The sequence below is a fragment of the Pelodiscus sinensis genome, chromosome 8 (genome assembly GCF_049634645.1).
Source record: "Pelodiscus sinensis isolate JC-2024 chromosome 8, ASM4963464v1, whole genome shotgun sequence".
In the NCBI taxonomy this organism is placed as follows: Eukaryota; Metazoa; Chordata; order Testudines; family Trionychidae; genus Pelodiscus; species Pelodiscus sinensis.
This window is the reverse complement of record NC_134718.1, coordinates 70,101,059-70,123,000: the sequence shown is the minus strand read 5'-3', so window position 1 is coordinate 70,123,000 and position 21,942 is coordinate 70,101,059. Positions and strand designations below refer to the sequence as shown.

Genomic DNA, 21,942 nt, shown 5'->3' with positions numbered 1-21,942 from the left:
TTGAAAAGGATTATGTCATAGACAGGAGGAGAACAGGCTGGGTGGAAACACGCATAAGGGCTCAATGCGTGTTTTGATGTGTTTACAAGAAGTATACAGGGCCTAGACTTGCCTAGAAGAGGGTGCAGAGCTTTACATAGGGGATGGAATCCTTTTCCGATCTAATCAGATGCTCATCGTATATCCTGAAGCATGAGAATGGTAAACCCATTTCACTACAGAATCCAGGATAATGAAGCCCAGGCTGACACTCCATTCCGCGCCCTTCTTTGGAGCGGCTCATGCAGTTTTGGGGCAATGAACTCCTGGGGAGGAATTTCTCATGTGAGCCTATTCTCCCATTACAGATGCCCACTATATCACCTGTCGGATCCAGGAGTGCTCGGAGACTACTAGAAGTGGACCGTTTTTTCGCTCCATCGACACCAACTCCCTTGTTGTCCAGGATGAATATGTCTTCATTCAGGTACTCCGACACACTATCTGAGGAGGAAGGGGGGCAGAAGAGGGGGGCGGGGCTGCAGATCCTGTGCTATGCAGCATGTTTTCTTCCACCCAGCGGGAGGAAAGATAGTTTTGAGGGAAGGCCCAGGACGGGAAGTCAGAAGGCCTGGGAAGATCCTGGAGAGCCAGCCACAGGTTTACTGCATGGCCTTCGGTAAGTCGAGTGACCTCGCTGTGTGTCAGTTTCCTCTTCTGCTATGAGGATTTTTACCTACCTCGCAGGGCAGATTGTACTTCCTCAGAGGGGAGGCACTGTGGAAGTGCCGACTGTTGTTACGGGAGTCTTGCAAAATGCCGCAGAGCGCCTGTTGGCAAATCGGGACCTTGACAGAGAGAGCAGAGAGGCAGTGGTTGAATGAGGAACCATTTTGGCAAATGGAAGAGTTGATGAAGGCTTGACAGTCAAACAAGGAGGCAGAATGCTAATGAGCCAGTCAGGAAACCAGTTTGGAAAGCAAAGTTATTAGGGGAAGAGAGGAAGATATAAGGCAGAATCAAAGTGAAAGGAGGTTGGGGGAAGTGGGCAATGGAGGACCACTATGAGATAAAGAAGGGGAGACTGTCTGAGAAGGCAAGAGCTTGGAGGGAATGGCCCAACATCCCCCCAGCTTGTTCCTTTGGGGACAAATCAAGGGGTGTGCAAGAGAACGGCCCCCACCTGAGAGAGCAGTTTCAGAGGAAGCAACCTCCAGGCAGAGGGGCCAGGATCAGGTTTTGTGACTAGGAGGAGTGAGAGATGAAGACATCGAGGATGGCGGTGACCTGAGAGACACAATGTTCAAAGCCGGAAGGGATCACCAGGTCATTGGGTGGATCTCCTGCACAGGCTACCATCCCCCTACACAGCCAGTCGGCAGATAGGGTACTGGGCTAGATGGACTTTGGTTTGACCCAGTTTGGCCGTTCTTCTGTTCGTATCCATGCCACCAACCAGAATTAGACCATAGCTCCACAGCCTTCAGGGGACTAATTTATTATATGCTCCAAGCACAAGTGTGGGAAGCGGGGCTGAGGAGGGTACTGCAGCACCCCCAGGTTTTGTGCGGCCCGGCCACCTGCGCCTGCTGCCCTGGTTCCTGTCTTCCAGCCCTGCACCCCAGTCACGCAGGGTCCCAGCCACAGGGCTTCACGCCCAGGCACAGGCCCAGGCCCCGTTCCACTGCCAGCCTCAGTGCTTAGTCGCTGGCCTCACCACCAGGCCCCGCCTCTGGGGTCTCACCCAGCCACCAGGCCCAGGGTCCTGGCTGCCGGCCCCAGCTCTAAGTGGCAGTGAGAGGCACAGACAGAAGGAAGGGCCAGTGCAGTTCATCACCCCCACTCCAAAAATGGTTCCAGCGTTACTGGCCGCAAGCAGAGACCAGCCCGCACTGAGGTGTAGCAATGCGTAGGGGCGCAGGGAAACGTTGCACTGAGATGTACCCACATGATCTGAGCAAGTCGAGGCAGAGATGAACTTGTTTCAGAGGGAAGAACGGGCGGGGGTGGGAGGAGGATAAACCAGACATGGTCCTTAGAGAGCTCTCTCTTCTTGCAGAGCTGTTTGGCTTTTTTTTTTTTTTTTTGTAGTCACACAAAAATTACACAAAATTGCCTCTGCTGTTGTAAATTAGCTTTTTTCAAGTGATTGCTTGACTGGAGAGACCACTAACTCAATGCCAGGAGTAAGGTAGAGCTCCTTTGATGTAATTAGCACTTGTGCCTCTAGAAAACATAATAACGGGCCTTAATAAGCTGTGTCTACAACTGGAGGCACCCCTGCCTATTTTGGTAAACATCTACTGTACACCAGATCTCGACGAGAGCCTGCATGAAATTGGCTGTTTATCTCAGCAGCCTAGAGAGTTCCCCGGCGTTTGTGTCCCTTTATGGCTTCCAGCACATTTGACAAGGGTTTATCATTCCGGAGCTACGAGAACAAGGCCTGAGATACTGAACTATTTGTATGGGTGAGGAGATACCCTCCGTTGCATGAGCATTTGTCTGCCTTAAATTGGCAACCACAGGAAACGGAGCGCTTGGGGCGCAAATTAATAGTCACTAATTACTCCAAGTAAAAAATATTTGGCAACACTTTAAACGAGGCGCCTTAAATGCACTTAACTCTGCATTTCATTTAGCCTTAATTGGCAATTTTTTTTATATTATTTTGAACGTTAAATAACTTACAAATTACCATCTAAGAACGTGTGGCGCTTGAACAGCTGCATTAGAGATATGTGCACAGGCTCTGAGTCTACGCTTGCTTGAGCCCCAGAGTGAATCAGGTGAAACAGATACAGCTGTCAGTCAGTGCAGACATCCACTTAGAGATCCACCCGTGGATAGCCAGTGTATCTGAGTTCATCGTTACGCTAACGAAGTCTGAGCCTCCACTGGAGTAAATCTGTGCATCTCGGTGTACCTCAAAGATAATAAGATGTTAGGGCGAATAAAAAACCCAGGCGGTGAATAATAGGGAAAATGTTATCATGAGTGGCTTGCACACCTCTGGAATGTCGCATGCATTGCTGGACGCTTAAAAAGATATTGCAGAATTGGAAGAGGTGCAGGCAAGGGTGATACGACTAAGTAGAGGTTTGGAAAATGTTAATATGAAGAGAAACTGAAAAGATTGGGATTTTTGAGCATAGCAAGGAGACAAATAGGAGAAGGCACAACAAACAGACGTTATCATCAACTCAGTTAAAGAAAATGAATTAAACAGCAAATGATCATCCATTGACTGAATAGCTATCAGAGGGTACGTCTATACTACAGAGAAGTTAAAAGCTGCCGCTGTCACTCTTCCAGGGGTCGAATGAGAGGGTCTAGGGAAGACTCGCTAATTTGCAATGAGAGTCCTGCTTCCACAACGAGCAAGGGAAGTCGAAGGGAGAGTGTTTCCTTCGACTTCCTGCAATGTGGACAGTGACAAAAGTTGAGTTAATGTTCTTGGACTCGAGCTATGCAATTAACATAGCTGAAGTCTTACCCAATCCCTAGAAAAATCATGGAGGGGATCCTCAAGGAATCTATTTTGAAGCACTTGGAAGAGGGGAAGGTGATGGAGAATAGTCAGCATGGATTCATGAAGGGCAAGTCATGCCCGACCAATCGGATTAGCCTCTTTGATGAGGTAACTGGCTCTATGGATATGGGGAAATCAGTGGATGTGATATACCTTGACTTTAGCAAGGCTTTTGATGCCGTCTCCCACAATATTCTTGAGGCAAGTTAAAGGGATGTGGATTGGATAAATGGACAGTAATATGGATAGAAAGATGGCTGGAAGGTTGGGCCCAGCGGGTAGTGATCAATGGCTCGATGTCAGGATGATGGTCGGTTTCTAGCGGAGTGCCCCAAGGTTCGGTTCTAGGACCGGTTTTGTTCAACATCTTTATTAATGACTTGGATGAGGGGATGTATTGCACCTTCAGTAAGTTTGTGGATGACACTAAGCTAGGGGAGAGGTAGATACGCTGGAGGGCAGGGATAGAGTCCAGAGTAACTTAGACAAATTGGAGGATTAGGCCACAAGAAATCTGATGAGGTTCAACAAGGACAAGTGTAGAGTCCTGCACTTGGGATGGAAGAATCCCAAGCATTGTTACAGGCTGGGGACCAACTGGCTAAGTAGCAGTTCTGTAGCAAAGGACCTGGGGATTACAGTGGATGAGAAGCTGGATATGAGTCAACAGTGTGCCCTTGTAGCCAGGAAGGCTAATGGCATATTAGGTTACATTAAGAGGAGCATTGCCAGTTGATCCAGAGATGTGATTATTCCTCTTTACTCGGCTCTGGTGAGGCCCCATCTGGAGTAGTGTGTCCATTTCTGGGTCCCCAATTACAGGAAGGATGTGGATGCATTGGAGAGGGTCCCGCAGAGGGCAACCAAAATGATTAGGGGGCTGGAGCATATGACCTACAAGGAGAGGCTGAGGGAGTTGGGCTTATTTAGTCTGCAGAAGAGAAGAGTGAGGGGGGATTTGATAGCAGCCTTCAACTTCCTGACGGGAGGTTTCAAAGAGGATGAAGAGAGGCTGTTCTCAGTGGTGATGGATGGCAGAACAATGAGCAATGGGCTCAAGTTGCGGTGGGAGAGGTCCAGGTTGGATATTAGAAAAAACTCTTTCCCTGGGAGGGTGGTGAAGCACTGGAATGGGTTCCCTAGGGAAGTAGTGGAGTCTCCATCCCTAGAGGTGTTTAAGTCACAGCTTGACAAAGCCCTGGCTGGGTTGATTGAGTTGGGATTGGTCCTGCTTTGGGCAGGGGGCTGGACTTCATGGCCTTCTAAGGTCTCTTCCAGCTCTATTGTTCTATGGTTCTATGAAGTTGTGTACCTTAATTCGACCTTATCCCATAGTGTAGACATGCACAGATTGAGCTATGTGATTTTAAGGTGCCTAGAGGAGTCATCTGAGCTTGGACATCTACTGAACATTCGAGAGAGTTTGTCTGTTTGTTTGTCCAAGAACTCCTAAACTATAAGAGCTAGGATCACCAAATCTGGTATGCGGCTCCCCCTTCGCATATCTTAAAGCAAGGTCAGGGGTTTGGTTGTGCCAAGAAAATGGGATGTGCCTGGAATGGGATCGCATCTCATAAAACCATACAAAGGTGCAATCACCAGGGAGGTGAAAGGGGCTGGCTTGGGTGCCTCTCCCCCACCCCCCGAGCTTCTCAGATCCCTGGTGCCCTTTAGGGAGGGTGTATGTGGGGGGCGGTGAAGCTTCCTCTTCCCCCGATGTGTATGGGGACATTGCTGGTTGCTCCCCTTTGTGAGGGAGCGACGGGAAAGTGCAGTTGGCTGCATTCCTCACTCTGGCTGGGCAGCACAGAGGACAGATGAGTCTAGACCTGCCCAAGCCAGGGGACATGCATCCCTCCATCATCTGTGCCCTCTGGAACTGCAGCAGCCATGGACAGGTACTTCTCACCTGGCCCCAAGCTGCTGTGGTGAGCGAAAGGGGGTAGTCCTCTCATAGAATCATAGGGTTGGAAGAGACCTCAGGAGTCATCCAGTCCAGCCTTCTGCCCAAAGCAGGACCAATCCCAACTCAATCATCCCAGCCAGGGCTTTGTCAAGCCGGGAACCTTTGTCAAGTCGTTTCTACCACCTCCCTAGGGAACCCAGTGCTTCACCATCCGCCTAGGGAAATCGTTTTTCCTCATGTCCAACCTAGACCTCCTTCCGGGCAGCCTGAAAACTGAACCCTCATCCCCAACCCCACCTCAGGGCAAAGATTCAAATGAAGCCTGGACGTCTTCATTTTATTTTCCAAAAATATCAAAAATGAATTGAGTTAAAGACCTGAGCAATGCCGGGAAAAGCTTCTAAGAAGTTATATACTCGTGGTACAATCCTGCCCTCAGGTACACCTCTGGGATTTCATTTAAATGAATAGGTTTACTCTGCCATAGCCGACGGCAGAACTGGATCCTTACTGAATAGCTGCTCACATCTAAAAAATATCCTTTGCCAAATCAAAGCCATTTGCAAAAACTCCTCAAATAGACATTAACATTATTTTAACAGGCTGGAGAATATTCAAGGGAGTCTGTGAGTCATCAGCTACAGCATCGCCATTCAAATCGGTGTCATTTTCCCCCGCTGCAGCGTCATCAAGTACAGAATGTCAATTGTTTTCTTTACTGTCCACCCTGTCTTTGGTTACTTGTGGCCAGGATGGTTTCATTGTCTGAACCCAGCCTGGAAGATGACCTACAGCTTCCTGTCAGATTGGATTGCTGACAATTACTGGAGCTGCTGTTGTAGCCTCCTATGTAAAGCCACATTGCAAAATCTTTTGGCCAGGGATGGTCTTTCTGTTATCTGAGCGCACGGTGCCTCGCACCCTGGGCCCAGTTTCAGATCTTTGGGGACTTCCACATGGCAGCAGAGCTGGAAATGTGTTTCATTTTTGGGATAACATTTGGAAGGAAACTAGTACAGGAGGCCCCTGCTTTACGATGGCCCAATTTACAACCCCCACACTTACAACCTTTTCCGTAAGTGAGAAAGGGGCTGAAATCCCCCTACTTACGTCCTCGACCTTGAATTTACGACGGCGTATGATGCGTGTTGTAAATGCGGGCTTGAGTTACAATGCCCCCGACTTGCGATGCTATCCCCAGAACCGTTTGCGTCACAAGTTGGGGGCAGCCTATATTCATTTTGGGTACATTTTTCACACAGTTTTTCAAGGGGGAGAAAAACCAAAGTTTCCAACTTTCGAGAAACTGAAAAATGTTTCCTTTTTTTCAGTAAAGCTCCAAAATGCTTTAAAATGTAGATTCTTCTCATGCCAATTTCCAGTTGGCTGCAGAGGCATTTTTGGTCAAAACCCCCCACCTCAATGAAAATTACATAGCAGTAATCATAATAATAATAGTTAATAAGTAAACAACTCTGGCATGTGTGCCATAATGGTCCCGTTTTTCTTGACGATGTTCTGCTAGCATATCAGATGTTCTGCTAGTTTAGTTCATCGCCTAGTTCATAGCCCTTGCTCATACATCTATCAATATCTGCAGGGGGCTGAAAGAGGTGGTGCTGAGAACTTTGGACCAGAACAACGCCCTTCTCTTTGAACCAACTGTAAATCATGTGTTGTGAAGGACAGAGGGCAGAGGAGGCATTTGGCATGACAATTGGGTTGTCTTAGGGCGGTAGGGCATGTTGTGGGTTGGACAGCCCCTGACGCCATGCGGGCTAATATGATCTGTAATCAAGCGTCGATGGGGTTTTACAGGGCAGCAGAGAGAGGAGACAGGTGGGTGTTTTTCTGGTTTAGAAACTAGAGATGAGCTCATACCACATCCCCAGACCCAACCACTTCTGAACTTTGTGAAATCCTGATTTGAACTTCATGGCTGGTGGCTAAGAACATAAGAACATAACATAAGAACGGCCGTACTGGGTCAGACCAAAGGTCCTTCTAGCCCAGTATCCTGTCTGCCGACAGTGGCCAGCACCAGGTGCCCCAGAGAGGGTGGACTGAAGACAATGATCAAGCGATTTGTCTCCTGCCATCTCTCTCCAGCCTCTGACAAACAGAGGCCAAGGACACCATTTTATCCCCTGGCTAATAGCCTTTTATGGACCTAACCTCCATGAAATGATCTAGCTTCTCTTTAAACTCTATTAGGGTATGTCTACACTACCCTCCTTGTTCGAACTAGGAGGGTAATGTATGCATACCGCACTTGCTAATGAAGCCCGGGATTTGAATTTCCCGGGCTTCATTAGCATAAGCGGGGAGCCGCCATTTTTAAATCCCCGCTGCTTCGAACCCCGTGTAGCGCGGCTACACGGGGCTCGAACTAGGTAGTTCGGACTAGGGTGCCTATTCCGAACTACCGGTACACCTCGTTTCACGAGGAGTACCGGTAGTTCGGAATAGGACCCTAGTCCGAACTACCTAGTTCGAGCCCCGTGTAGCCGCGCTACACGGGGTTCGAAGCAGCGGGGATTTAAAAATGGCGGCTCCCCGCTTATGCTAATGAAGCCCGGGAAATTCAAATCCCGGGCTTCATTAGCAAGTGCGGTATGCATACATTACCCCGCTAGTTCGAACTAGCGGGGTAGTGTAGACATACCCTTATAGTCCTAGCCTTCACAGCCTCCTCTGGCAAGGAGTTCCACAGGTTGACTACATGCTGTGTGAAGAAGAACTTTCTTTCATTAGTTTTAAACCTGCTACCCATTAATTTCATTTAGTGTCCTCTAGTTCTTCTGTTTAGGGAACTAATAAATAACTTTTCTTTATCGGCCCTCTCCACACCATTCTCTGGCTATTCTCTCCAGTGGACCAAACCACCCTTTGGAGCTAAATATCCTCCACTGAATGAGGGAGTGAACCTCCTCCCTCAATCCTAAGTCAGAAGGGATTGCTGTTTACTTCAGGATCTGCTTCATTTCCACTTCAAATTGGAAGCTCCCTGCATCATTAACCAAAGGGACAAATGACGGGGAGTGATAAATAATCATTATCCAGCCTTTTTAAAGGCCATCAGCTTCCTTTCCTCCTTCAGCCCACGTGGTATATTTATGTAGCTGCTCAGAACCCGGCTGCATGGAATTCAAACGAGAGCTGTGTGGCTAGCCCTGAAGTACACGCAGACGGCAAGTTAATAGTTGTTACTACCACTTTGCCATTTCGCCTCATATATGGGGCTCTTCTGTTGGATTCCATTTGTTACTCCGTTTCCCTGGCCCCTTTAAAACTGGGCTTTTCTCTCTTGGCTCCATTTTCCCCCAAATCCAGTGATTCTGGGATCGGTGGCTGGTCTGGGCACCTCTGTTCCCTTCAATCGATCGCTGTTGCTGTGACGGCCGCGTGATTTGGGACCTGCTGCTGTATTGCCTGCTCTTGTTGCCGACAGTGATGATAGAAGAGTTAGAGATGTTGGCTGCGTCCAGACTCAGGGTTTTTTTTTTCGAAAAAAGTAGCTTTTTTTCGAAAAAACTTCACCTGCGTCTAGACTGCAGCTGCGTTCTTTCGAAATTAAATTGAAAGAACGCGGCTTTTCTTTCGACCACGATAAACCTCATTTCACGAGGAAGAACGCCTTTTTTCGAAAGTGCTCTTTCGAAAAAAGGCGTTCTTGAATGCCAACAGGGCTTTTTAGAAAGAGAGCATCCAGACTCACTCGCTGCTTTCTTTCGAAAAAGCGGCTTGCTTTTTCGAAAGTACTGCTTGCAGTCTAGACGCTCTTTTTCGAAAGAGGCTTTTTCGAAAGATACTTTCGAAAAAGCCTCTTTCAAAAGAGGCTTGCAGTCTAGACATAGCCGTTAGGGCCAAAGGGGCAATTTGCCTCTCACTAGCATTCTTCCTAATGAAGGCTGTGTTAGCATTTGTGAGCAGGGAGCCTGGATGTACAGTGGTGTGAGAGCAAACTGCTTGTCAACGGATGAGATGATGACTGGATGGCTTCTAGATGCCTGGATGCTGTGCAGAATATGTGAACTTTAGAGAAAAATTATCCTTCCCTGTGTGCATCACCAGTCACTTGTTTGGAAGGATGGTGGTGTGGGTAGTGGCCTACGGTTTAAGAGGCCTGGTTCAAGTCTCTGCTCTGCCATGTAAGAACGACCAGACTGGGCCAGACCAAAGGTGCATCTAGCTCAGTGGCCTGTCTTCTGACAGTAGCCAAAGCCTGGTGCCCCGGAGAGAATGTCCAGAGCAAGAAACCATCAAGTGATCCCTCTCCCTGTCACTTGGTCCCAGCATCTGACAAAAAGAGGTGAGGGGCACCATCCCTGACTCTACTTCCCATGTGATCTTGGGGAAATCAATGAGGGCACGTCTACACTATAACGTTATTAGGCAATAACAAGGTGAGCGTCCACACAGCAAGCCTGTTATTTCGAAATACCAAGCGTATCTCGGAATAATAAGCCCTCCTTTCATGAGGAATAACACCTATTTTGAAAATTCTACTTTGAAATAGCGATAGTGTGGACACTGCACTGCTGCTATTTCAAAATAGCTCCTCCCCAGGGCCATTCAAAGTAATTACTCCCCAGCGCTTCCTGGGACTCCACATTGAGGTAGCCCATCCACATTAGTGGAGCCTGTCTTGGATTAATTTTGAGGCTTCCCTGCAGTGTGGACGTGCTATTTTGAAATAGTTATTTTGGGAGTTATTATTCTGAAATAACTTATTTCAAAAGACTCTTGTAGTGTAGACATACCCTTTGTCTTTCCGTGCCTCAGTTCCTCACCTTGGAAGAGTAATAGGACTTCCCTGCCTCACAAAGGTGCTGTAAGGATAAACACATTTGAAAAGGTTGGGAAGTGCTTTGAGATGTGAACTCATTTTGCATGCAACAGGCCTGAGTCTCTTACAATAGTTTTACACAGTTGCAGTTCCGTTGCTGTCAATGCAGCTACTTCCATTGGTATCAGCGAGAGCAGTTAGCCCTAGAAATTCCACAGCTGAAATTCCACTGAATTCTCCCTGACCCCAAATGAATGGAGCTCTTGCACAAAACGGTCTGGATAAGCAATGACTCTTTTAGGTGGATCCGAGGGAAATGTTTGCTCAGAAGAATTGTGGAACAAATCCAGCCTTCGTTTGAGTAAAGAAGCCTCCATAAAATACTTACTTTGGTCACCACATCAAAGCCAGCATTTGCACACAATTAATATACAGTGCTGTCTGTGGAATGTCTGATAGCTCCTTTAGCCATAAATACTAATTCTGAATTACGACTAGCACAGAGAATCTAATTAATAGAGATGGTCAAACGTTATAGCTGACTTTTTTTCTCATTGGAAAAGGGTTTGTTTGGCTAAATGGCAATTTTCCGATTTTGTCCAAAATGCTGGAGTTCCTATTGAAAACCGAAACATTTTTCTTTCTCAGGTGTACAATGAAAACCTAAAAATGGGGACAGTATTTCAATGAAAACAAACAGAATGTCTGTTGAAACTGTTCCATGAGGGAAAAGTGATCATTTGCCAAGTAGGCCTGTAAATTGTACATCTCAGAAATAGATAATAAAAATGACCTCTTAATATCATCCTGTGTTTTTCAAATGCTGACTCTAACTCAGGAAACCACTTCAACAAATGCCTTCATCAGGACCTTAAGTATGTGCTTCAAGTTAAGCATGTGCTTAATAATCTCTGGAATAGGCATGCTTTGTGATAACACTGAATCTAAGCCACTGTTATCGCATCAGTCCCATAATTGGCACAGGCTGCATTTGTTATGTGGCTACTTGATGGTATTCCCATCAAGTCAATGTCAATGTAACAACTTCAGCAAGCAACAACTTCACTTGAAGACAAACAGAAGTAGCCTTGCATCTAAAAGAGAGAGGGTTATTTTTTTAACCATGAAATCACACTGTAATGAAACTAGGTGGGACGGGGAGTTAAACTTTTGATTTCACCAGACTGGATCATTCTCTCTATTTTTGCAGAACTTAAATACACCATGTTCAAAGAAAGATACCGTTTTCCTCCATTTTTTTTAAACTGGAAGAGAAAAGGTCTTCACAAAAATCAATCCACACTATTTATTTTTAACTTCTCCCTCCTTAGCTGGGATTGATTTTTATCTTTGCAATCAATGGTAGAGAGAACGCTTTGGTGGAACAATGGAGTATTCTTTGACTTATAGGGTCTGGTCCCTGAGATTTCTATTGAAGAAATCATTAAAAACTGATTATGAAACTAATAGAATGAAGACGCTTAAATGATGAACATGATTACACCTGTTTTACTGTCTGCCAGAGCTGATCTTCTGCGACCCCCGCTTAAAATGCAAAACAAGCTCCAATGGGAGGGTCAAGAATCCTGAAGATGACAGAGAATTCATCCTACGCGCTAGTTAAAACCCGTCAGTGCCATAAAGAATTAGGAGCAATGTGTAGTTAGATAGGGTATGTCTACACTTGCAGCCTATTTTGGAATAGGGCTGCAAATGTAGGCATTTGGAATTGCAAATCAAGCCCGGGATTTAATTATCCCGCACTTGATTTGCATCTTCCCGGACGGGCACCATTTTTTTTTTTTTGAAATTTACAAGCTCGGAATATCTGCCCGCGTCTACACGCAGCAGTGAAACGGGCGTTCAAAATAAAGCCCTATTTCGAACTACCTGTTATTCCTCCTGCAATGAGGTTTAAGGCTTGATTTGCAATTCCGAATGCCTACATTTGCAGCCCTATTCTGAAATAGGCTGCAAGTGTAGACATACCCCTACTTTCCTGTTTGCTTACATATCACCTTCTTCTATTCCTGGCACTGTATCATCTTTACTATGCCAAATATTACTGAATTTGGAACTCAAAGCTCAACAGCTGTTGGTACAAATTGATTAACTTTCCCCCTGTTTTTTGCCTGTCATTTTGTTTCTGGGGGTGTTTTATTCCATAGTTTCTTTTATTTCTCTTTCCCCCCTCCCTACACCTCCCTTGACACACTGTCTGCAACAACAACTGCCTTTGCAGTGGAATGATGTAAAATACATGGCAGACTGGAAAATATTTCCTCTGAAAATCCTTCAAAAGGAGATCCAATGTGTACAGTTGTGTGCGTTTTAACTCTGTTTCTGTGCAGGGAAATTGCACGGTTTCCAGATGTACTGCTGCCTGGGCTGTTGGTTTGATGCCTTTGGTATAACTCTGCACGCGTTTACTTGGCTCGCTGTCATGAAAAAGTCCCGTGTTTTACTTCTATATACCGCACAGCTGTATCCGAGTGACCACAACTAGATTTTATTCAAAGCAGAGAAGACAGCATCTCTAACGTGACTGTGTGCCTGCTTCAGTTAGCTGGCTGACTGCTGACTTCAAAAGGAGGATGCTCAGAACCTAGACACATGTCTCTATACTCTAATTAGGGTATGTCTACGTTGCATGGCTATTTCGGGATACTGGCAGTACTCTGAAATAGCTGCCCTGCGCCTACACAAGCCACCCGTTATTTTTGAAAATATTTTTTGAAATAACGGGTGCATTATTTCGCCATCCCAGTAAACCTCATTGCACGAGGGATAAGGGATGGCACGAAATAGCGCATTGTTTTGAAATTTGGTGCTGTATAGACACCAAATTTTAAAATAACCTGTTTGAAAATGGATTTGAAATAAGACACGCAATTGGCATAGCGCACATTGCTTATCTTATTTTGATTTTGGAGTGCAGAGTAGACACACCCGGACACATATATAGACGCATACAGACCATGAAAACACAGTTCCATACTAAAGCAGGCAGCAGAGTAATCTGTAGGCTTCATATGGAATGAGTTTACTATGCTGAATTCCCACATACAATCCAGAGAATGCTGTGGCTTCGAGCTGTGGGCTTCTGCCTCCTTGCTATTGTATAATATCATTCCTGGGAAGAGCTGGTGTAACCCACATGCCTCCCTGTGTGTAAAGCTCTGTTGCGTTTTTAATACAGACAGACCCGAGTCATCGGTGGCCAGGCTCAAACCTGGGAACCTCTGGTGCGAAACACCTGAGTCTCTACTGCATGAGCTAAAAAGCCTCTTCGCCCTTAGCTAAGGTAGAACAGAGCACCATGCCCAGGAGGTGTGTGGACTACACCGGGTCCCGTGATCAAAAAGCCAGGAGCTCTGCTGATGGCAATAGTTCTTGGGAAACAGGTGCCTCGTTCGTGCTCCTTCTAAAATCTTATCCAAAGACTGGCTGACAGAAAGAAGCTGGGAGTTCAAATTTGTGACACAGCTCTTGTCCCCATTCACATGAACAGAAGAGAAAGGAAAAAGGGCAGTAAGAAACTACCCCGTTTTTGGCAGGTAAAATAGTGGTTTTATGTTATGTCTAGTGGGCGGAATAGTACCTTAGATCCAGATCCCCACAGCTATTTCACTGCCTAAGTTGCAGTGAAATCCTAAGTACTGTGGAGGATCTGCTGCTTAGCCCGCTGGCCAGTGCTATTGCAGCGTCTGTGGTAGAGTCTCTGTCGCTCTAGACCTACTGATTGTACAATGAGTTGGTTGCAATTTTTTTTTCTACCATTGCAACAACTTTGTTTAAACAACTTAATTGTAGCCAGGCAGCCGATGAAATTTTGGGGGGTAAAAAGTACAAAACTAAAACAACGCTGTAAAACGTAAAACAAAAATTCAGTTTTCCCCAAATTTCAGTTGTGTTGATGTACCCCCCAGATGTTTCTCGAGTGCCCCTAAGGGTTACTCATGCCACTGGTTGAGAAACCCTGATCTAGATCATCCCTGATAGATGTCTACCTAACCTGCTTTTAACTATCTCCAATGATGGCGATTCCTCAACCTCCCTAGGCAATTTATTCCAGTGTTTAACCACCTTTACAGTTAGGACTTTTTTGCTAATGTCCAACCTAAACCTCCCTTGCTGCCATTTAAGCCCATTGCTTCTAGTCGGGATACTGGTTACAATCCAACTTGTAGCTATGGGCTTCACGTTCTAAAACTCTACTTGTGACCACAAAGAGTGACGGCTACTAAAGACTACAGTTCCCAGCAATACGGCTGTGGAGAACAACATAGAGCATTGCATCCTGGGATCTGTAGTGCAGGAGGGCCGCTTCTGGCTGTTTGGCTCATAGTGGAACTTTGCATACTGGGACCTGACTTCCATGCCACTATATTAAAAGCAAAGGCAGTTGCTTTTTTTTCTTCCAGTCCCTGTGCACCTGTCAAATGGCTTGTGTCATTTTTAGTTCAACAAAGTTTCTTCTGCCTTAGGCTTAAAAAAAATAATTCAGATGAAAAACCACATCTTTCAATGTAGCATTAGGGGCAGGAGTCAAGCCTTGTTCATTTCACACCACAGAAAATTCAGAGCTAATTGGGTTCCATGGTGATTATTGCATCATTCGGTTTACATGCGTGAAAGCCTGCTAGTCATCATCCATTTCTGATGCTGGCTGTAGAACTGTCAAGTGAGTCATGATGTGCCATGGGCCAGCATATGTAATTTCTTCTTTCTATGGAAGTTTTCCCCTGTTCTCATGCAGCAACCAAGAGTAAACCAACCCTATGCTAGAAACACAAGTGAGAAAAGATTTGAAGAGGAGAGAAAGCCAGCCCTGGAAAGGGAAAGAGAGAACACAAACCTGGAAGGATTGATGTGTTTAATAGCAAACACATTTCTTTGAAGGAAACTTTTCCACTGGCCAGTATCACAATGAAACCTGTAAAATAGAAATCCAGAAAATCAGATTAATGAGCCAGTCATTAGCAAAGGAGAAGGGAAAAAAGACAAGCCCAGCTAATTCAGTGCTAAGCATGACTGATGAGTGTAGAGCAAATAATTGGGTGACATTCATCAAATGTGAAATAAAAGACTGTTTTGGTGGGAAAAGCTGTTATAATCTCCTGGATTTACAATGCCAGCGAGTTTGTTTCTAGGAAAAGTTCATCAAAATAGATTAAAAGGGGCCTCTCTGAGTCCGTTCCCAGCCACCGCAATTACTAGACTTCATGAATGCAGATCATTTGGGGGACTCTATTAGCATGGGTATAAATCATGCAAAAATTAGGTTCCAGCTGAGATACGCTTTCTATAGCTCTTGTGCTGGAGGAAGTGGGGGCTTTCCATTAACTGGAATGGTAGGGCTGCTACCTAGAGATCACAGCGGGTTCAAGATTTTGCCCAAGTGTAATGTCAGCTACAACATTCAAAAGGAATCTAGCTAATACAGAAGGAACGAAGTTTTGCATCTTGGCAGATACCCTGCTGAGTTGTTATTATTATATTTTGCACATGCTTAACACGGATCTGAAGACCTTAACATGCTCACAAGCAGCAATTGAGCCTCACAACCTCACTGTGAAATACATACATATTCAAAAGCTTCACGGGGTAGCCGAATTAGCCTGTAACTGGAAAAAACTTAAAAAACAATGAATAGTCTAGCAGCAAGACTAAGAAAATATGTAGATGGTATCATGAGCTTTTGTGGATACAACCCACTTCTTCACATGAACGGAGTATTAAAAATCCAGTTCCAAAATAAATAGGGGATAGCGGCTGGGGAGGAGGGGGAGGAGAGAAGGAAGAGGAAAATAGTTAATTAGAGTGTTCATGAGAAAAACAACAAATAGTCCGGTAGCACTTTATAGACTAACGAAACATGTAGATGGTATCATGAGCTTTCGTGGGCACAGCCCACTTCTTCAGATGACCGGAGTTATGAGTTGGGGATATGAAAATTTGAAATAAACAGGAGAGGGGAAGGGGAGAGGGGGGGGAGAAAGATAAAGGGAGGGGGCTGGGAGACAGAGCATCATTAAGTATCTGGAGAATGGGTACTTAGACTCATAGACTCAGACTTTAAGGTCAGAAGGGACCATTATGATCATCTAGTCTGACCCCCTGCACAATGCAGGCCACAGAATCTCACCCACCCACTACTCACCTATATCTCAGATATTGAAGTCCTCAAATGATGGTTTAAAGACCCCAAGATGCAGAGAATCCTCTCGCAAGTGACCCGTGCCCCATGCTACAGAGGAAGGCGAAAAACCTCCAGGGCCTCTGCCAATCTACACTGGAGGAAAATTCCTTCCCGACCCCAAATATGGTGATCAGTTGAACCCTGAGCATGTGGGCAAGACTCACCACCCAGACACCCAGAAAACATAAGCAAATAAAAATCAAAGTCAATAGATAGATTCCTAAAACAGGAAGGATACTATTCAGGGAGCTGTTAGCACCTTCAGTGGTTATTAAGGACGTAGAGTCCCCACCAGCCCATATCACAATTGAGTCCATTAGCATGTGAATTGAATTTGTGGATGAACTGGGATTCCAGGGCTTCTCTGTGTATTTGGCTTGTGGAATTGGCCTGCAACAATATGGTGACTTTGAGATCTATTAATGAGTGCCCGGGCAGCTTAAAGTGTTCTCCAACAGATTTCTCTGTGTTGCCTTTTCGGATATCTGATTTGTGTTCATTAATTCTTTTCCGTAGAGACTGCCCAGTTTGGCCAATATGCATGGCAGTGGGGCATTGCTGGCATTTGATGGCACAGATCACATTAGAGGATGTGCAGTTAAATCCTTATTTCAAAGTCACTTTAATGACTTGCTCATATGGCATCTCAGTCAGTCTACACAGCTGGGAATGGCAGTCCCCCTGTTGCTGGGGGTATCCATTCCCATTTTTCTCTGCACGTCGGCAACTATCTGGTGTAGTAATCCTAGGCTGGACCCTCAGCTGGTGTAACCTGATTTGCTTCCGTGGACCTATGCTGACTCCTGTGATAGAAGGCAACAGCCTGAGGAAGGAAAGAAGGAGAAAGTCTACTGTAGCCTGAAGAATGATGAGCCTTACTGTGCTAGCCTGGCTCTATATAGCTGGGGCAAGAGGATCTGAGAGTATAGGTCACAACTTGGAATGAGAGTTGAGTGCCATCCACCCTGCTTTCTCCAGGATAGTTCTTGCGCTGGGGTGACAGCCAGATGGTAAGGGTGTCCTCCAGAAATAACCCTCACAGTGCTTGCACCATCATCTCACCAGGTAATTATGGCCTGGCAATCTCCTTTGGCCATGTCTGAGTTTATCTTGAATGATCAGTTCTGCTAATGACAGTCCATGTGACCTTGGGGAATTGACAGAGTTTACTACCAGAAGGGACCAGACTGGTAGTGAAGCACTGGGATGGGTTCCCTAGGGAGGTGGTGGAATCTCCATCCCTAGAGATGTTTAAGTCTTGGCTTGACAAAGCCCTGGCTGGGTTGGTTTAGTTGGGTTTGGTCCTGCCTTGGGCAGGGGGCTGGACTTGATGACCTCCTGACGTCTCTTCCAGCCCTAGGATTCTATGACTGTGGAGCCTGACCTTCTGTATTTCCCAGGTCATTAAAAACCAGCCACTCCTCCCCAGACCAACCCTGAGAGACAGAATTAGACCAAGGCATTACAGACCCCAGCAGGTTCAACTCACAAGTGCTCCAGGCTGAGAATAGTTGACACTGAGGTTCACCAGGGCCCGTGTCACTTTACTGTGCTCTCTCTGTTTACCCTGCCATCTTTTCTGTGTCTTGTCTGTCTAGACTGTGAGTTTTTCAGGGAAGGCCCTATTTCTCACTGTGTGTTTGCACAATGGTCACTTTTTTATCTCGGTTGGGGCCACTCGGTACTAGACTATTATTAGTAATAACAACAAACATTTACAAGGGGGAATTCTACTTAGCCAGGGTTCACTGCATTTCCAAACCGTTTCTTCTCTGAAGTCGTCAGTGGAAAAACCTCATCCTGCAGTGATTGGATAACAAATTCATGATGCATGATGCAAACATGAACCGTGGAGGGACAGCGTCTCTAGGGAATAATGCCACCATGCGTAGAAAATACCATTGCAGAGATTGTAATTGATACTCTAACAATGTGCTGTATAAGCCCATTCTGAAATACCACCGCTAGACATAAAGAAAAATGGTACCTGTGGGAGAAGCTATGTCCTTTCTGTTTGCTTACTGGGAACTTCAAAAGCCTGCAGATTACATTTTGTGTAATAAAAGGAGCGTTGTATATTATATTATCTAAAAAGTGTGCACTCTTGCTAAAGCATCAGAGAATGAAAATCGCCCCAGTCTGAGATGTGGTATTGTCAGCCCTGAACCAGTGCCAAAAAGGTCCTTCACTGGAAGACCGAGTGACTAGTCACAGTATAAAATCCAGTAGCTCACTAAGGATCAGGGATAGGAATAAATTCAACGACCTGGGGAGTAAAGTGGATGAGAAGCAGGATAAGGATCAAGTGTGCCCTTGTAGCCAAGAAGCCTAATGGCATATTGGGGTGCATTCGAAGGACCATTGCTAGCAGACCTAGCGAAGTGATTATTCCCCTTTACTCGGCACTGGTGAGACCACATCTGGAGTACTGTGTCCAGTTCTGGGCCCCCCACTACAGAAAAGATGTGGACACATTGGAGAAAGTCCAGTAGAGGGCAACAAAAATGATGAGGGGGCTGGAGCACATGACTAATGGGGAGAGGCTGAGGGAATTGGGCTTATTTATTCTGCAGAAGAGAAGAGTGAGGGGGGATTTGAGAGCAGCCTTGGGGTTGGTTCTGCTTTCGGCAGGGGGCTAGATTCAGTGACCTCCCGGGGTCTCCTGCCGTCCTATGATTCTATGATCATTGGGAAGATGAGAATCTCACTCCCTATCAGGATATATAGCATTTATACTTAACCTTTAGAGGCAGTGAGCTTCCTGTCCTTGAGATAACATCCTTCCGCTTACTTTCTTCTCTTCCTCCGCCTTATTGCAAAGGCAATGTGATTTCTGAGAAACTGCTGTTTTCACTAAATAAAAGCAGCTGAGGGCTGTGAACCCATTTTTCAGATGGGAAAAGAATTCATGTGTCTCGCTGATGATTGGTCTGACAGTCGAACCCTCAGGCTGCATGGCAGCCAAGATCAAGGAGTTGTTTTGCTAGGCACTGCCCAGGCCCACAGGGCATGTCTGCTGTAGGAGGTGCGATTGCTACACAAGTACACGTGCCTGAGTTAACTCGAGTAGTGGGAGCAGTGATGATGGGGCTGAAGGCTGACTGCCTGGATCGGATCTGCCTGCTGAGAAGTCCCAGAACATACTTAGCAGCCACCGCTCCTGCTGCTGTGACATCACTGCTATTGTTACTCAAGCTAACTTTGCTCTACCTAGATCAAAGCTCGCTCAGTTAGGTCTCCTTGTGCTGCCATCACGCTTACTGATTGCACATTAGGCAAGTAAGACTTGTCTGCAGTAGGGATGTTAACTATTGGTTAATTGAATAGTCGAGTAACCTCATGAATTCTTATTTGTTAGCTGACTATTTTATAGTCTCTGGGAGTGGGGCTGGCAGCCAGTGTGCTCCGGCTCACTCCTGAGGAGCCCCTGCCACTCCGCGCTGCTGCCTCTGTGTCAGAGGCAGCAGCGTGGGGCGCCAGCCAGGCAGGAGCTGGTCTAAAAGGGGATCTAGTTTAAAAACCAGCTCCCCTCATGGACCATGTGCCTCTCGCCCTGTTCTGCGGCCTCTGATAAAGTGGCAGCAGCACGGGGTTGCCGCAGCCCCTATCCAGGGAGGGCCTGAGCTCCCAGACATGATGTGAGCTGAAACTGAGCCTGGCTGCCTGCCCACCCGGCTCCTAATACACTTTAAATGCAGAGCTGCAATAGGGATAGGTCCCTGTGCCATCACAAGCCAGGACTGTGCTGGGCTGCTGGCCAACCTGCTAAAACATTTACAGGCAGGGCATGGGAGGGAGGGAAATGTATGTCACCTATAGTATTAACCAATAAGCTTTTGCTTATTAGATAATCGGTTAATCGACTACACTATTACATTCCTAGTCTACACTAGAACTTACTGTGGTAGAACTTTCCTTGCTCAGGAGTTTGAATAATTCACTCTCCTAAACAATGTAAATGATACTGACCTTAACGCTAGTGTAGACAGCACTATGTGGGCAGGAGAGCTTTTCCCACCAACATAGCTACCATCTCTCATGGGAGATGGAGTAATTATCTCAATAAGGCCTTGTCTACACTTACTGGGAGATTAACACTGCGGGGATCAATCTCCCCGGGGTCGATTTAGCCGGTCTAGTAAAGGCCGAGTAAATTGACTGCTGTTTGCACTCCCGGGGTGTGTCTAGACTACAGGGTTTGTCGACAAAAGCGGACTTTTGTCGACAAAACTATACCTGTGTCCACACTGCCTTTGAGTTATGTCGACATAACGTCGACAAAACTCAGCAGTTTTGTTGACGTATGTAAACCTCATTCTACGAGGAATAACGCCTTTTGTTGACAGAGTTCTGTCGATAGAAGGCATTATTGTATCTACACTGTCCTTTGTGTCCACACTGTTATGTCGACAAAGCGGCTTGCTTTGTCGACAGAACTGGCTGCAGTCTAGACGCTCTTTGTCGACTGAAGCTTTGTTGACAGTATCTGTTGACAAAACTTCTGTCAACAAAACTCTGTAGTCTAGACGTACCCCCAATGACTTCCATACTCTACCACATTGAGAAGAGTAAGGGGTCTCCCGTCGACCCCCCCACAGTAATTCGAACTAACATACATCGACTCCAGTTGTGTACCTTAGTTCGACAGTGTCTCCAGGGTAAATCTGGCCGAAGAGCTCTCTCTCTCCTCCTGTACAGTAGTGTTTTCACCAGAAACGCTGCCATGGCACAGCTTCCTTGTGCACTTGCACCACTGTGGTGCTTCTAGTGTAAACGTAGCCTTAGAGAGAGGCCATGTCTCAAAAAGCTTCCTGTGCAAATAGAGAAGAGAAGGAGGTAGGATAACCTCCACTTTACTTGGGGAACTGAGGCACAGAGAGAGTAAGCAATATGTCCTAGGTCACCCAGGGAGTCTGTGACAGAGAACTTGGATTATCTCCTTGGTCCCAGTCCTTCACTATCAAACTCTGCCGCCCCTCATCCATGGCTGGCAACACAGCAGTTGCTAGAATGACTTCACAATTGAAGTCTGGGGAAACGAGCTGGAACTTGGAATAATGTGATTTTAATAAATTATATCTCAGGCCGTCTGGTGCTGGAGCTTCCCCAGTAGGCATCTTTGGTCTGAAAGACAAGTGACTGAGTCCTGCCAGGGAGTATCGGTGTGGTGTGTCTTCAAAGGGGCATTCAATATCTGTCTTTTGCATTTTTACAGGTGACGGCGGGCGGCAGAGCGAATTACTATGTGTCGTACAAAAGGGAACCCTTTGCACAGATTAAATTGCCCAAATACTCACTACCAAAGGTAAATGAACCTATTATCTGCATAGCCTTGAGAGGTGCAGCTTCTTAAACAGCGCAGCCGGGGGGTTGTGGTATGTTTATTACCCAGACAAGAACTACAAGGAAATTGGCTTCTACTTAGGTTACTCAAGGTCTGAGGATCGACCCAAAAAAGTGTGCTGGTGTGTTGGCCCCTCATTTACATTGAACTGTGGGACTCTGGGAAACAAAGGAACAGGGTAGGAACATTG

At 46.1% G+C, this 21,942-nt stretch overlaps 1 protein-coding gene across 2 annotated transcripts in view; it reads left to right on the top strand.

The window, feature by feature from the left end:
* Positions 1 to 21,942, top strand: part of SORCS3 (sortilin related VPS10 domain containing receptor 3) — a 499,588-nt gene that overhangs the window by 368,047 nt on the left and 109,599 nt on the right. For both annotated transcript variants that reach the window (XM_006135388.3, XM_075935518.1), the window contains exons 7-8: positions 348 to 466; positions 21,624 to 21,713. In XM_006135388.3, the coding sequence (XP_006135450.2) occupies positions 348 to 466; positions 21,624 to 21,713 (209 nt within the window). The remainder of the gene's footprint in view (positions 1 to 347; positions 467 to 21,623; positions 21,714 to 21,942) is intronic.